Source organism: Montipora capricornis, chromosome 1 (genome assembly GCF_036669925.1).
Source record: "Montipora capricornis isolate CH-2021 chromosome 1, ASM3666992v2, whole genome shotgun sequence".
Classification (NCBI taxonomy): domain Eukaryota; kingdom Metazoa; phylum Cnidaria; class Anthozoa; order Scleractinia; family Acroporidae; genus Montipora; species Montipora capricornis.
In genome coordinates, this window is record NC_090883.1 from 7765891 (window position 1) to 7780890 (window position 15000).

The 15000-nt window shown below is 39.8% G+C and overlaps 1 protein-coding gene and 2 pseudogenes across 7 annotated transcripts in view; 2 read left to right on the forward strand and 1 right to left on the reverse strand.

Moving 5' to 3' along the window:
* The window catches only part of LOC138047289 (uncharacterized), a 27876-nt gene extending 23108 nt beyond the window's left edge, over window positions 1-4768 (forward strand). For all 7 annotated transcript variants that reach the window (XM_068894113.1, XM_068894268.1, XM_068894188.1 and 4 more), the window contains one exon: window positions 1994-4768. In XM_068894113.1, the coding sequence (XP_068750214.1) occupies window positions 1994-3676 (1683 nt within the window). In that variant the 3' untranslated portion in view covers window positions 3677-4768. The remainder of the gene's footprint in view (window positions 1-1993) is intronic.
* Window positions 4769-10420: 5652 nt separating this feature from the next.
* On the forward strand, window positions 10421-11496 carry LOC138056089 (uncharacterized; annotated as a pseudogene).
* A 619-nt stretch (window positions 11497-12115) lies between these two features.
* On the reverse strand, window positions 12116-14165 carry LOC138056098 (uncharacterized; annotated as a pseudogene).
* Window positions 14166-15000: the final 835 nt, after the last annotated feature.

Genomic DNA, 15000 nt, shown 5'->3' on the forward strand with positions numbered 1-15000 from the left:
GAACCTTCTTCGCGTATGTTGAGAAGGTTTCAGGGAGTACTAGAAAGGTGTAGACACAGTAGAATATGCAATGGTGAAGCCGATGCATGATGTATGGTGTTTTATTGGATCTTTAAACAAAATATAACCTTATGGAGCTCAAGAATGGAACGTCAATTCGATAAACAAAGCAAGCGGTAAAAATTGAATATCTGGCATCTTAAAATCGACGAATAATAGACTTGACAACAATTGCATCTTTCGTATAAAAGTGATCTGTATTTCTAATATTTTACTAATTTTTGTTAGTCAAGAAATATTTGAGAGAAAGCTTGTTGTTCATTTTTTGCTTCGTTTTTCAAGGAAAGGGTTCTTCAGTAAAGGGTTTGATCCTGAACACTGGTGGGAAATTATTTATTTGCGTGTGTTTTTTACACGGAGTGCGTTGCTTGCTTGCACGCCTGCAATAAATGGGAAGCCATTGTCTTCCCTCTAATAGCAAATATGTTGTTTGTTTCAATAACATTTTTGGCTGGAAAAGGGTTTTGCGAGATTTTTCTGTCTTTGTGGATTGATCGTGTTCGAACCGTTTTGTGTAATATTCGAACTTAGGGTGGCTCAAACCAGTTGTAACACTTTCAAGAGATCTTGTTATTCGAAGGATTGACACTATACAACACTTTATTACGCAACACCAATGTTGTGGTACTTATATTTGCAACAATTATTGCTGAAAAAGCTGGAGGCTGTCGTACCGCCAACTCCTATTAAGACTGGTTTACACTGCGACATAAGCATAAACATAATCAGAAGCATAACGAAGTTCACACTTGTTGAATAAGAGAAGTGACATACGCAAGCCCAATTAGCTCCAGGAAAAAACTCGCTAGAGAATGGGACGAGCCCCTTTTCCAACTTGTATTTGCTGCTATGTAGAAGAAGACGACGGCGACAAGACAGAGAACGAGAAAACAGAAAGAGGCCCTGTTGGGTAGGGGATATTTCCCAAAAGAGGAAACTGAGAACAAGGACACGTTCATAATTTGGTACGGGAACTTAAACTATCGCTGACCGAGAATTTTGTTTCAGGATACTTTATCTGACGGTTTGTCGTAAAGGCATGGGATAATTGTGAACCACTTCAACATGTTTCTCGTACAAAACAGTACCTTTAAACGCCATCATAGGCACTACCAACTCTAATGTCTGTTTGCATCAAAAACAGCTGAATCCTCGGTCCTATGCTTATCAGTTATGTTGCACCCGGTTTACACAGCTTTATGATTATGCTTATGCTTATGTCGCAGTGTAAGGGTGCGTTCGATTGACCGTATTCCGGAATAGGAATACATGGAATAGAGGTTAGAAATCCTTCGTTTTTACGAAGATTCACATTAAAATTGTCAAACACCGCCTAAAATGTATAAAAATATTTATCCTTGTTGCTTCGAAACACCAGACATGCCGTTTTAAATTACTCCACTGGCGTATTCTTTTCCAGAATAGGGTCAATCGAACGCACCCTAAACCAGGCTTTAGCCAGAATCAAAAATTTCATAATGCTCTTTGTTTGTCCGTCCAAAATTTTGCATAAACATTGTTTCCAGTTTGGGACCATTGTAAGTCCCAAGAGAAAATAAAAACAATGCAAATTTTTGGAGGGACAAACGAAGAGTATTATGGTATTTTTGATACTGACTAATACTACTTGGAGTGTTGTGCACCCCATTTAAAAAATGCTACTGGTGAACAGCGCACTGTACACAAATTAAGTAAACCATTGCATTAGGAGGCCTGATTTAAGATGAATAGGTTCTTTTAGGCCTCTTTGCCGCTTATGTTACTGTGAAATCCGTTCTTTTTTAAATTTCTTTTTAAATAAATGAACAAGTAGGGATCCATTGATGCTTAGGGAAACTAAACAACTCCCTTGAAAATGCTAGGGCCACATTTAAGGCCGGTTTACCTTGTTAAGTCTTTGTTTGCACTCATGTGTTAAATTTTTGTTTATCAGTCATACTTACCAGCAGAGATGGCTTCATCTTCGCGGCTCTTTAAGACAGCAATTGCACTAATTACGAAGAAAGACGCTGAAGAAGCCATTACTCTGAGACAAGGTGAACTCGACTACGTGAAGGCGCAGTTAGATGCACTTGCGAAGAAGGATTTGTTGTCAAGCATCACACTTTTCAAGGAAGGGTTAACTCACCTTTACCAGTTGTTCGAAAAAGAACCCATTCCAGGAAACGACAAGGGAGACGGATGCGGAGCAGTGGCATTATGTGGCAAACAAGGAGAAATGTGTGTAAAGCTCTTTCAAGATTTCCAAGCTAGGACCTTCGACAAGGAAGATAAGTGGCTTTTGAAATCAAAGGGGAACTTTGAACAAGCCCGCTTCAAAGCAATAGACGCCTTTAATACCGAGAATCTATTAACATCCCATCGCATTCAAGCAATGGTAATTCGTCTAGGAGCCACAATATTAAAAGACTTAGACCATCCAGAAGGAGCGTTAGTGGGGTGTTTGCAATGCCTTGAAGACCTCGCTTCCCTAAAAGATGTGCAAGAAAGTTTTAAAATTGGGCTTCACCCAAAATTTTATCGTCCATTATCACCCGAAGGCAAGGAGATTATTTCGTCTGTTTGCCTAATATATCGTGCAGTTTATGATGTCGCTCTTGCAGTTGGTAAACGTGGGGAGCTCCTGACGCTTCCTTTGATCGACACCGGAAAGGAGAAAGTGCATCCGTTGCATGACTCTAAAGTGGCCCAAATTCTGCATGGACAAAAACAGCAGCAGATCTCCATGACACCGCGGTCTCTTGGCCAAACAAAAGAAGAAGACTACCTGGTTAAAGTTCCTCAGGGCGTCGCTGCAAATTTAAAGGATTTTATTTTTGTAGGGGACGAATGGGATTGCAACGTAAAAGTGTTCGACACTATGTTTCAGAACTGTCTTCCTCTCGCGTTTGATGTCAATGACGCAAACGAAAGTATTGCTGATGTAGCTACCGATCATAACGAGAACGTGTATGTACTTGTAGAAACACAAGCGGAATGGGAGAAATATTCCTACAAAATTTGTGTGTTTGGTCAGGATAAAAGAAGGAGTGGTGGCTTTCTTTTGAAAAAAGAATCAAAACAAGTTTTAAAGATGACAGTGAACGGTGACAATGATGTGCTTGTATTGACAGAAAGCCTTGTCGAACCTTACGCAAATACAGTGGACTCATATAAATCTAGCGGAGACTTTAATCGCACCTTTGGAGATGGACATATCAAATGTGGGCAGGATATTTGTGCTATTGGTGATGGCCGTGTGGTGGTGCTCGACATAGATGGGGAGAGCTTCCTGTCAATTCACACTTTTTCGCGCGATGGAGAGCATTTGGATAGCTTTAAGTTAAAGGAATTCAAGCAATCGTTGCCACGAGTCAGGTATTCCATCGGTAGTTGCCCAGTAAGCGATCAGGTAGTTTTAGCTGTGCCAAATGTGATCGACTCTCGAGGTGCGAAAACTAGTGTTGTAAGTATTGTTGTCTACGACATCAACGATGGAACATTAGTGCGTAACATCAGAGATCTCCCTACAGAATCGCTCTGTTCTACCCGAGGAATCGCAGTCACCCAACAGGGATCGGTCATTTTAGGTTTACTTGATAAACACGAGGGAAACAGCAAAGTACTTGCTGTCTAGAAGTGAATCAACAAGTCAGTCCGCGTGGGTGATAAACCTCTCCACACGTACACAATTGTCTCACTAACTGAACTGAACAAATAATACCAGATCTCAGGATTATCGGGCGCAGCTCTGCTTATAAATGACTCTTGAGAAGCATAATTGTGTCATGTAGGTAACAAAATTAAATTTTTCTCAATTTTGTAGTCTTTTATGCTGTAGATCATTAAGTACGGCGAGCGTTTTCTGACGTGTGCACGAGCAATAGCAACTTTTAAGGTGATTCCCTTGTTTTGCACCGCGCATCTCATACTGCGCATGACATTGCGACTTCGAAGATGGCGGTCTTTCTCGCCGGCCATCTGAAGAGAGACAAGGACGGTTATGATAATTCTTCTCCTTTAAGAAGTTGTTGTTTTGAAACTTGCGCCAGTTCTTTCGCGGAAAATGATCATTTTAAAGCCGAAATTGCCCCTTTGCTGTCCATTTGTTGTCGTGTTGGGAAGAAACGAGCACGGTGACTCCCCATTTTTAATGGTTTTGTTTACTCGTATTAGGTACAAGTTGTAGTATTTACATATAAATCACGTGAAACTGCATTTGGAGCCAGACACATGAGTGCAAGGTGTCGACGGTAGCGGTCCAATTTGCTTACATTTATTTGCAAAGTTGATCAATTTGAAATCACTCTACTAAAAGATTATAGCCCAGACAAACAAGTAGACTCAAGCTTTCAGTAATATACGCCTTTTTCCAAAATGGCCGCCATTTAGATATGTATATATATATATATATATATAATATGTATAGACTTCTGGAGTCGGAGTAATTCGTTAATTTGCTACTCGGAGTTTCATGGTTCACACGAAGCAATCATCAGGCAAGTGACAACAATGACGGTTACTCTCAAAGATAAGCAAATTTGAAATAGGGAACAATGCTCTGGTTTTACCATTGAGCACTTTTATGGTAGATGAAGTCTTCAATTTATCCGCTGGTAATCATAATTATATATTTTTGATTTTCGCAAAACAGTGCTCAATACATATAGAAGTAGAGCGAAGTATATATTGAAGAAAAAAAACGAATAAAACTACAAGTTCATTCCTACAAGCCTGTTTCGTGGTCGCCCACTCATCAGGGAATTTAATGAGAATAAACTTTACCATCGCTTATATACAATATAATTTTCTAATTTGTGCAGCCCGAAATTGACAGTTTAGTTGTTGCGTAGGAAGGCTTTGTTTCTCGTGTCTTCTTGCCGCCATGGGTGCATGACATTTGTTGTACATATTTGCTTTTATCGTTCGAAGGGGTCTTCATTAATGCAGTTGTAATAGAAATTAGCATGTAAGGAGAACCGAAGACGTCTTAATCAGGTTAATACACATATTCGACTGAAAGCTTCTAAAAGTTCTGAAGCTGATGTAGCTTTTTCGACAGCAAAATACTTGAATACAATATAGCGCTTTTAGTTGATTTCCAAAGAAGCTCGCGGGCGAACTTGTACTGAAGTTACCACAAAATCGATCTCTTCATCTTAACTGGAAGCAAATGTTCTAAATGGGTTGTTAAAGGGTAATCTGCTTTATCGCATCAGCGATTGGGAGAGAAGAGTTTTCATTGAACAATTAACTTCTGTCATTTTCATGTTTCTTGCTTGGATGTTTCTTAACTAAGTTTATTTTTACTTTGGCTCGAATTCCTTTGTTTTTTCACAGGGGAAGATATCTCATAACCCCGTCATCTGAAAAGCTGGGTGTGGCTTTGATTGTTTAAGGGAAGAGCATGGCTAACAGCTAATTAACATGCAAGGGATATGTATTAGTATGCAAGGGGGTTATGTGACTCATTTCCCTTGCATATTAACACATAACTAGCCTACTTTGCAAAGTCAGCTACTCTTTTGCTCATAGCCTACTGGCTGCTTTCTTTTACCACCAGTTTTTAAAATAAGGTACATTTCGTTTTTTTCGTAAGTGGGAGTTAAAAATTGCGTTTGATCACGGTAACGATGCGTTGAAGTACTTTTGTGGCGTGGCAAAGCAATGTGTGATAATGATTTATTTGTCGTATGATTAAAATTAGTTGAGCGTAACAAATGCTTCTGTAGCTAAAGTTAATTGTGCGTAACGAATGGTGCTTCAAGGCAGAGAGCTTTTTAGAGTAAAGCATGTTTGTGATCTCTAGTAGTACGAAATTATCTTTTTATTTATTAGTGTGCGATTGATAATTCAGAAAGGATTTGATCTTGTGTTAAGTTATGAAACAATAGGCAGCTTAAGCACGCGCGTTTTTGAGACGCGGACGGCAACCGGAAGAGAACATTTCGCGCGCTAGGACAGTGGTGTCTCCCAGATTTTTATACTAACCATATCTAATGGAGGAAAGATACTTGGCAATGTAAATGTGGTTGTGTGAAGACCAAGTTAAAAAGGAAAACAGCTCACTTCCGGTTGCCGTCCGGTCTCAAACACGCGCATGCTTAAGCTCCCTGTTATCTTAAGAAACGGACATGACCACTTCAACAAAGGGGCCACACTGTTGCCAGGCAAAATGCACGTACTAGAAAACACAACTAACCTTACTTACAAAGGCGTTCCAACATCTCTCGCGGAAACTTTCGTGCGTATATACTGTTCTAGTAAGCAAATTAATTCATATCTGGACACACTAGGATATATTTCTTATTTGGAATTAATCCATCTGGGTTAATTGACTAGAGAAGCTAAAAGGACTGTGTACGTTGACAAGTGCTTCTAGTACGTCTTGTCGTGCAACCGCTGTACTCCTAGTCTTAAGTGTATGTTAGTAAGGCTGTAACGTTAAACGTTGCTCAACTGTTGTTGTACTGTTGGGTAGGGCTGCAACGATACATTTTCTTAGGATACGATACATATCTCGATACAAGTGCCACGATACGATACACGATACGATACATCATTACATACAACTGACAAGTGACGTAATCTTACTAAACTGTGTTGGAATCTTTAATTTCCACCGATAACAAATAAACAATTAACAAATGGTAAAAAATAACACAATAATATAATTGGAACCAAAACTGGAAAATGAGAAGAGTCAACCTTCAACTAATAACTACATTTCACTTGTTCTCAATTAAATGTCAAATTGTCAATAGAGCCAGTGTATCGTAGTTCCGAGAAACAATGGCTACAAATAACGATTTCTTTTACAACGTTCCTTACCCCTTGGGTCTTTCCACACCTTTGATTTAAACGAGGACGGTGCCGGTTGTAACTCAACAGAGAAGGACATTTTGATGAACGAACCGCGTGTTTTTGCTGTGGGCGCGTAAGACTGTGTCAGCTGACAACTTATTGTAACTACGCATGCGTTCATGCCGCCATCTTGATCGAAAGCATGCGAAGCGATACTAAGCAAGGACGAAGCCCTGTGGCTAGAAAAAGGCTTGTACTAGGGTGAGAAGTCATTAAACTGATTCAAACAGTAATTTCTGAATGTTGGTAAAGTAATTTCTGATTTTTGATGAGGAATATTTTATTGTTTTGCGATACAGCGATATCCCATTCAAATATCGATATTCGTATCGTGACAAAAAATATCGCGGTCCACCGGTGTATCGCTGCAGCCCTACTGTTGGGAAACAACCCTGTAGTACCATCTCTATATACCGGTACCGTACTGATCTGTTAATCCCGCGTTGACGTTATTAGCTTTAGGGCTTTGTTTTACCAGGTTCATTAATTAGTGTTGTTAATCCCTTGCTTACTTCGGTTGGTTTAGTCTTTGTTACTTTACGTTTAGTAGTTGACAAGTCATGTTCCGTCCAGAAAGTTTAGGTTAGTGATCCTGGTCCACCAATCACTACGATTGGTCTTAAGAATTTGTTCAAGGCCTAACGGCACTGCAATTTGAAAGTCGTCAGCGCGGGCCACGTTTCGTGCAGCCGTAGGCAGTCCAGGATTGTTATCAATTTTGATAACCATGTTACGTCACGACTTGGGGGTGACGCTATTGGGCGGAATGGTGAAATGATGGAACGGAATGGAGGAATTGCGGAATACACGGAATATTCTAAAATAAGGAATACACCGATTAGTCTAAATCACGGAAAATATTGAATATTTTGAAAAGCGGAATATATGAAATATTCTAAAACGCGGAATATACGGAATATTCTAAAACGCGGAATATACGGATTAGTCTAAAACGCGGGATGAGAGGAAAGTATTTAAAAAAAGAATATGAAATATACTCTTTTTGTCCGTGAGTAGTCTAGGTACCATAACAAAACTTCGTATGATAATTGCACATTCCTCGCTACAAGAGATATAAAAATGTGTTACAGAGAAGAGTTCACCCCCGGGCGATATGTTTCCCCGCTTCCGTTTTTTAGCCTCTCGGACTGTGCCGAAACATCGCAGGCGCACTTTGTCTTTGGAGAAAGACGTTGGTAAGTGTCTCAATTATCTTAAAAGCATAATGTACGACATGTCGTTTCTTTTTCAGGGTAATTTACTAAGTCAGTAGCTTTTGCAAGATCATTTAGCAAATTTAACTTGGCAATATATCAGGAAATGGCCAGCCTAGAAATGTACATATTCCTATCAAGTTTGGTGTTTGCATCAAAAATGGAATAGTTCTCTAGCAAAGCCGCCGTACTATTAAAATTTAGCTCATTACTAAAACGAACGTTCGCGCTCTAACGACAGGCACGCGAAACAAAATACTAAAAGAAATGTTTGTAACATTATGTTTTTAAGATAATTGAGAGACTTACCAACGTCTTTCTCAATTTTTTCTTTTCTGAGTGTGGGAAAGTGCGCCTGCAATGTTTCGGGACAGTCCGAGAGGCTCAAAAACGGAAGCGGGGAAACATCGCCTGGGGGTGAACTCTTCTCTGTAACACAGTTTTATATCTTTTGTAGCGAGGAAATGTACAACTATCATCCGAAGTTTTGTTATGGTACCCAGACTAGTCACGGACAAAGAGTGTATTTTTTATATCCTTTTTTTAAATACTTTCCTCCCATTCCGCGTTTTAGAATACTCCGTATATTCCGCGTTTCAAAATATTCAATATTTTCCGCGTTTTAGAATACTCCGTATATTCCGCGTTTCAAAATATTCAATATTTTCCGTGTTTTAGAATATTCCGTGTATTCCGCAATTCCGCCATTCTGTTCTATCATTCCACCATTCCACTTTTCCTTCGAATAGGGTCACCACAACCACAGGCGCCCCAAGCTCATAACTCGATTTTGCAATGCATAACTATTATGTAGTAAAAAGAGTTAAAAATTAAGTTAAGTTGAAAAACTGAACGTCTTTCTCTCGCAATAAACTTTCCCCACCTCAAATATGTTGTCCACTTTTGTTTTGTGTCGATTCATTAGCTATCGCTGATATAGTGAAATCACTACTCGTTTATACACTCTTAAGCGAAGCGAAGGCTGCACACTCGTCACCTCCGGAGCAGAACATCTCTCCACAATTTGATCTCCCTACACAAGCAAAAGTCCTCAATCTTGATAACATTTCCATTTCCATATAGCCCAATGATATTCCCTCCACATACATATTATTTAGCGCTCGTTAGAGTCGTGAAGAACAAGAAAATCAGAGAAAAGTTCAGCTGTTTAGCAATCTGTTTATCCTTGACTAAGGTTGTGTGCCTATCGAGGAATTGCGTGACCCAAATCTTGAATTTCATCACCTGCTCTGATTGGTTCAGTGGAAATTATCACGGCCTGCAACGCGCCAAAAAATCATAGTCTACCCCCAGCGGGAACAAATGCCACACAGGGCTGCGTCGGCATAAATTAAAAAACGGGAAGTCGGCCATGTTGGGGGATAACCACGCACGCGCTTTGCAGAAGCCTGTATCGTTTCACAGTCGGTTTCCCTTATTAATATGCCACATCTTTGTGCTGTGTTTGATTGTAGCCACAATTCAAAAAGAGAAAAGGGAAAATTTCAGTTTTTTCGATTTCCTTCTATATTGTTGCATCAGGGAGAGGATACGAAAAAATTAAGTGAAGAGCGGCGAAGGCAATGGCTGGCGAACATTAATCGAGCCGATCTTGATGATGCAAAGGCTGATTATAGTCGGGTTTGCAGCAATCCTCTCATCTCAGGTAAGACAATGAACTAAAACTAGAAAGATATTTGCAATTTGCCCGTTGGGAATCAAACATTTGCCGGTAATAATTTTTTTTTTCTTACGCTCCTTGTTAGGTTCCCCGTCAGTACTTTACGATAAAACAAACCCAGACCGGGCTCCAACGCAAAACATGGGACATGACAAAATAAAGAATTCGAAAATTGCTTCTGATCGCAATGCAAGAGCTAAGGAACGCGGCATTAAAAGAAAAAAAGGGCAGAAGTGGCGGCGCAAACACACTATATTGAAGAGCCATGCGGTTGAGCTTAATGAAGAACCGGAGGAAGAAACCACCGAACAACCGCATGGTACACAAATAAATATCATTCATTACAAACTTTTTTGTTACAATATATTGATTTTTTACTGAGATAAAAAGATAACAATTATAGCCTTTTTCATATGAAAAATAAATTATTTTAGACTGGAAACCGTACTTAATTATGAAGACAAATATGAACACAAAAGATACACATATAAAACTTAATCATTAAGTTTTATATGTGAATCTTTGAGGGGAGCGGCTCCCCTCAAAAATTATACAATCTTTGCAAACTTTAAAGAGAGCTGAGAAATGTCAGTAGTTTAAAGCAATTTTATAAAACTCAACAATGTGTCCAATTACACAGATCCCTTTCCTGACACAGACAATGAGAAAGGCTGTCATGCCACAGTTACCACATGTAAAGCCAGACAACCCTCACAATGGAGGACATGGAAAAGAGGCACAATTTATGCAAAACTGTACATTAGAGCTTCACCAGTTGAAGTTGCAACTATTAAATGTTCAGATTTCTGAACGGGCATTTCATGAAAACGATGACAAAACCAAGTTTTATACTGGTATTGCCAATTTTGTTTTGTGAACTCATGTCTTTAATTTAGTTGCTAAACATATCAAGCATACATCTACAAATGTTCTCCCTCCATTTTTAGAGTTTATTATCACATTAATGAAGATTAAGCTGAACTGCCCGTTTCAAGACTTAGCATACTGATTTGGGATTTCTGTTTCAGCTGTAAGCAGGATATTTGACAAGTGGATTGATATCATGAGTACACGCTTACAATTTCTTATACTGTGGCCACAGAGAGAAGAGCTAATAAACAAAATGCCATTAGTCTTCAAACAGAACTTTGGAAATAAAGTAGCTGTAATAATTGCTCGCTTTGAGGCCATCAAGCTTGATTGCTCGAGCAATGACGTGGTCAAATTACAAACACCACAACACAGTAAAATTTCTTATTGGAATCACCCCTCAAGGACTCATATCCTTTATATCTAAGGCATGGGGGGGGGGGAAGGGTAAGTGACAAACACCTTACTGAAAACAGTGGTGTGCTAAGGAAGCTGCTACCAGGGAACATTGTTTTAGCAGATAGAGGTTTTGACATTGCACATAGTGTTGGATTTTACCAGGCAAAACTTTATATACCAGCCTTCACTAAGAGTAAAAAGCAATTGTATGCACAGGAAGTGGAAGAAACAAGAAAAATTGCAAATGTAAGGATCCACGTAGAACCTGTAATCGGTCTAGTTCACAGAAAGTATGTAATCCTGCAAAGCATATTACCCACAGAGCTGGTGAAGACAAAACCAGGTGAGTCTCTGGCTCCTATTGACAAAATAGCTCGAGTGTGCTGTGCACTCACCAATTTATCAGAGTCAATTGTGCCATTTGATTGAGGTGCACTTAAAACCAATTTGATTCCAGGCCTTTAAGATGTAGTTAAGGCAAGCCATAATTTGTTCTTCAATGTCTTCAGTAATTCTTACGTTGACAAATTGTTAAAACACAGCCTTAAGGTGCACCATACTCTGCGAGCAGAGTCTCTTTAGATCTTCCTAGATAAGTCGGGAAGAGGAAAGTAGACTCTGCCAGCCGGCTCGACATTTCGTGTTGAGCATGCGTTAAAAATTCAAACGTATTCGGGAGTCAGTCACGCGTGACTAGTAACCGCAAAACCACAAAACCAAAACAAACAGTAGGGATATTTTTGAACAACTCTGGCAAACACACGACAACCAAGGAATCATTTCCTTCAAAACTCAAGATAGTTTAAATTTTTAAATTGCCATTTCAGTTTTTACAGAAAAAATTAATAGGTTTCTCAATTCTGGCAAACTAGTTTCTGTAACCGACATACGGAGGAAATACTCATGGGAATTTAGACAGTTAAAAATTGTCACGCTGTTGTAAATTTAAAAAATAATGACGACGCGTGGCGATTGATCATGCGCACAAATTTGCCCAAAGTAATGTTTTTTGTGTTGGTGGTACAATTGAATAAACTTAACATTTTAATTATGATTGCCCAGTCAAGTACGTTTGTCTATAACACGTTCGACAGATCCAGTCTCCCTCAGGCTCTTCTTTCAACTTCAAACATGACATATGGTACCATTTTATTTAATCATTGTCACAGCTAATTAATGTACTGCCCTCCAAATCTTGTTCACAATAGCACCATGGCCCTTCCTCGTCTTCATCACCAGATGATGTTGATGAAGATGGAATGGCTTGAGCTTCACACCCTGGGCGTGTATAGTACTTCCCTACAATTTCAGGTAAAATGCACTTGCCGTGAAGAACTCAGAGGAAGCAGAGAGTGCATTTTCCCAAAACTCTTGGTCAGCAAGAATTCGTTGCACGAAGAGATCTCTTGTTGTCCCCAGTACAAAATCACAATATGCGACCCCACAGATAAATGTCTGGGCCTGAACTTGGTAGTAGTAGGCATGACTTTTGTCAAGATAAATTTTACCAAACTCGTCTTTCTTTAAACAAAAGTTTTTCTTGCCAGCAGCCTCAGCAATTGTGGAATTCCTATATGCATATGGACATTTTATTTCACATACACCCCTCCCACAGCATTTGCAGTAAACAATCCCATCAGGAGAAGCTCCTACGTATGGCCACCTTGGATCAATATTGAGACCACTGTTAGAAATTGTTAAAGACTCGTGGAATTGATTGATTTCTATCTGATAAGCTTTGCGAGCCATGCCCTCACGTTCACACCCCCACCTTGTGGCCGCAGTTGAAAACTTATGGGCTTCAGGGTAGCATATGGATTTCACAAGACTCTTAGCAGGCTTAGCTGTATTTGTTTTGCAAACAGACTTCAGATTGGAAGCTGTAATACGACCTGCCCGTTGTTGGTACCAAACTTTATTCTGCGACTGCTTTCTTGTTGAAGTTTCTATTGCTTGACACTCATCACGTGTAACCTCAAGCGATATTTGTTTACACTGCTGCAGGAATTCTATGTAATCCAACTGAATACACTCTTCTTTAAATAAGCTATTGGGCAAGGGCTTCGGTACATTATCAATTTCTTTACAAGTATACTGCTCATTAAATGGTGTGACAAGGGACAAGACTGCTGGTTTCACTGTAGAGCCAGAAATACTTGTAAAAAAACTTTTCTGCTCTTCTGAGGTTGGAGCAGGTGTCCTGGTAGTTTGGATCCCAGGGTTTGATCTAGTAGCCATAGGAGTAACCTGTTTCTCCACCATCAATTCATGATTCTTTTTAGCAGATGTAAAATCTATCTCACTGACAGGTAAGTAGGGGATTTCTCTAACATGACTTGGAAGAAGCCATTTGTTCTTTTCCTGTGTGCATGTGGTAGCATCTCTAATTCTAACACCTGCCTCCACGGCAAAAAGCACTGCCCCCACATGGTAACACCCTTCACATAATCCTGCCATGCAATCACAATGGGCAGCAATAACAGTTCCACATTTTTCTGCCAGAAACCATGTTCTAAGTGGGGTGTCCCGGGCTCTCTGTGAGTGATTCACCTGTTGAGGGTAGACAATAACTCTTAATTTTAAATGAAAAAAAATAATATCCCTTGAAAAATGCAATATCACTCGCCAAAAATGTGAGCACTGTAAGCTTAAGTGATATCTCGTGTCAAGATCAACTGTTAAAACAAGAGCATTATCTGAAGTTGATAAAAAAAAATGAGTCCTTTGTTTTGCTCTAATATGTTTGCTTCTCTCGATCAGAAATGATCAACAACTTTATCGGCATCAACAGATCGTATGCAAAGAGTATTCACCCATCCAGACACAAAGAAATTGTACGCGTCCATCGATTTGTAGGCTTTCATTTGAGTTTTTGTAGCCCACGAGGTTTGCAATACCAAGTAGTTCACAATATCTGGATATTGAACATTCGGCAGCAGCTCTATGTTTTCGGAGAAATCACTTTTTCTCAACGCATATGGGTCGAAGCCACAAAAAGTTATTTTTTCCTGGTACCTCGACTTCGCTGGCCCCTCCAGACCCGCAAAATAATCCGAATACTGAATGTTTACGTCGGGAACGCCCCCGGAGGCAGGCATTTTAAAAGCTTTGTTATCCCCCAACATGGCGGCCGCGCCTGACGTAGCGACTTTTGAATGAAGGAGTAGTTTCTAAAGAAACTGTAGTGCTGCGTCAGTGGGGAAGTAGTATACAAAAATTTGGTTTTATCAACGGAGTTGATAATGTAAATTGGCCACCGTACAGAGATTCTAAAAGCTGTCGTTTCGAGCGTTAGCCCTTCGTCAGAGCGAATCGAGGGATTATGGGTTACGTGTAGTTTTTTTAGTAGAGTAGAAGCTACACTATTGGTGGTAACATGGCCACGTGAAAAATAGGAATATATTAGTTAAATGAAAAGCGTTCGTTAATACCGTGAGGATTAAGGGTGCCGATTTGAAAGATGAATTTTTGTTCCAGATTAATATTCTTGCGGCTTTCCGTCGTACCTAGATGTAGGGAAAGGCCGCAGATAGCCATGTGTTTTTTGGAGTGGTTAGGCAGATTAAAATGGTGAGCGACTGGCTTAGATGCATCCTTGTCATTCTTCTCAACATCGCGAAGGTGTTCGCGGAATCCGTCACCTAGTCGTCTACCTGTCTCACCAATGTATAATTTATTGCATAACGTACAGGTTATGCAATAAATGACATTTGCGGAGGTACATGTGAAACGATCGGTGATCTTAACAGATCGCTTAGGTCCCGATATCTTGCTAATGTTAACAATAAAAAGACAAGTTTTGCATCGTGAGCGCGCGCATTTGAAAGTGCCGGGTTGCTCGTTAGTTTTGAGCGCGCTTCTAACTAAAAAGTTGCCTACGTTTTTGTCGCGTTTGAATGAAATAAGTGGAGGTTGCGAAAAGATTCTACCAGT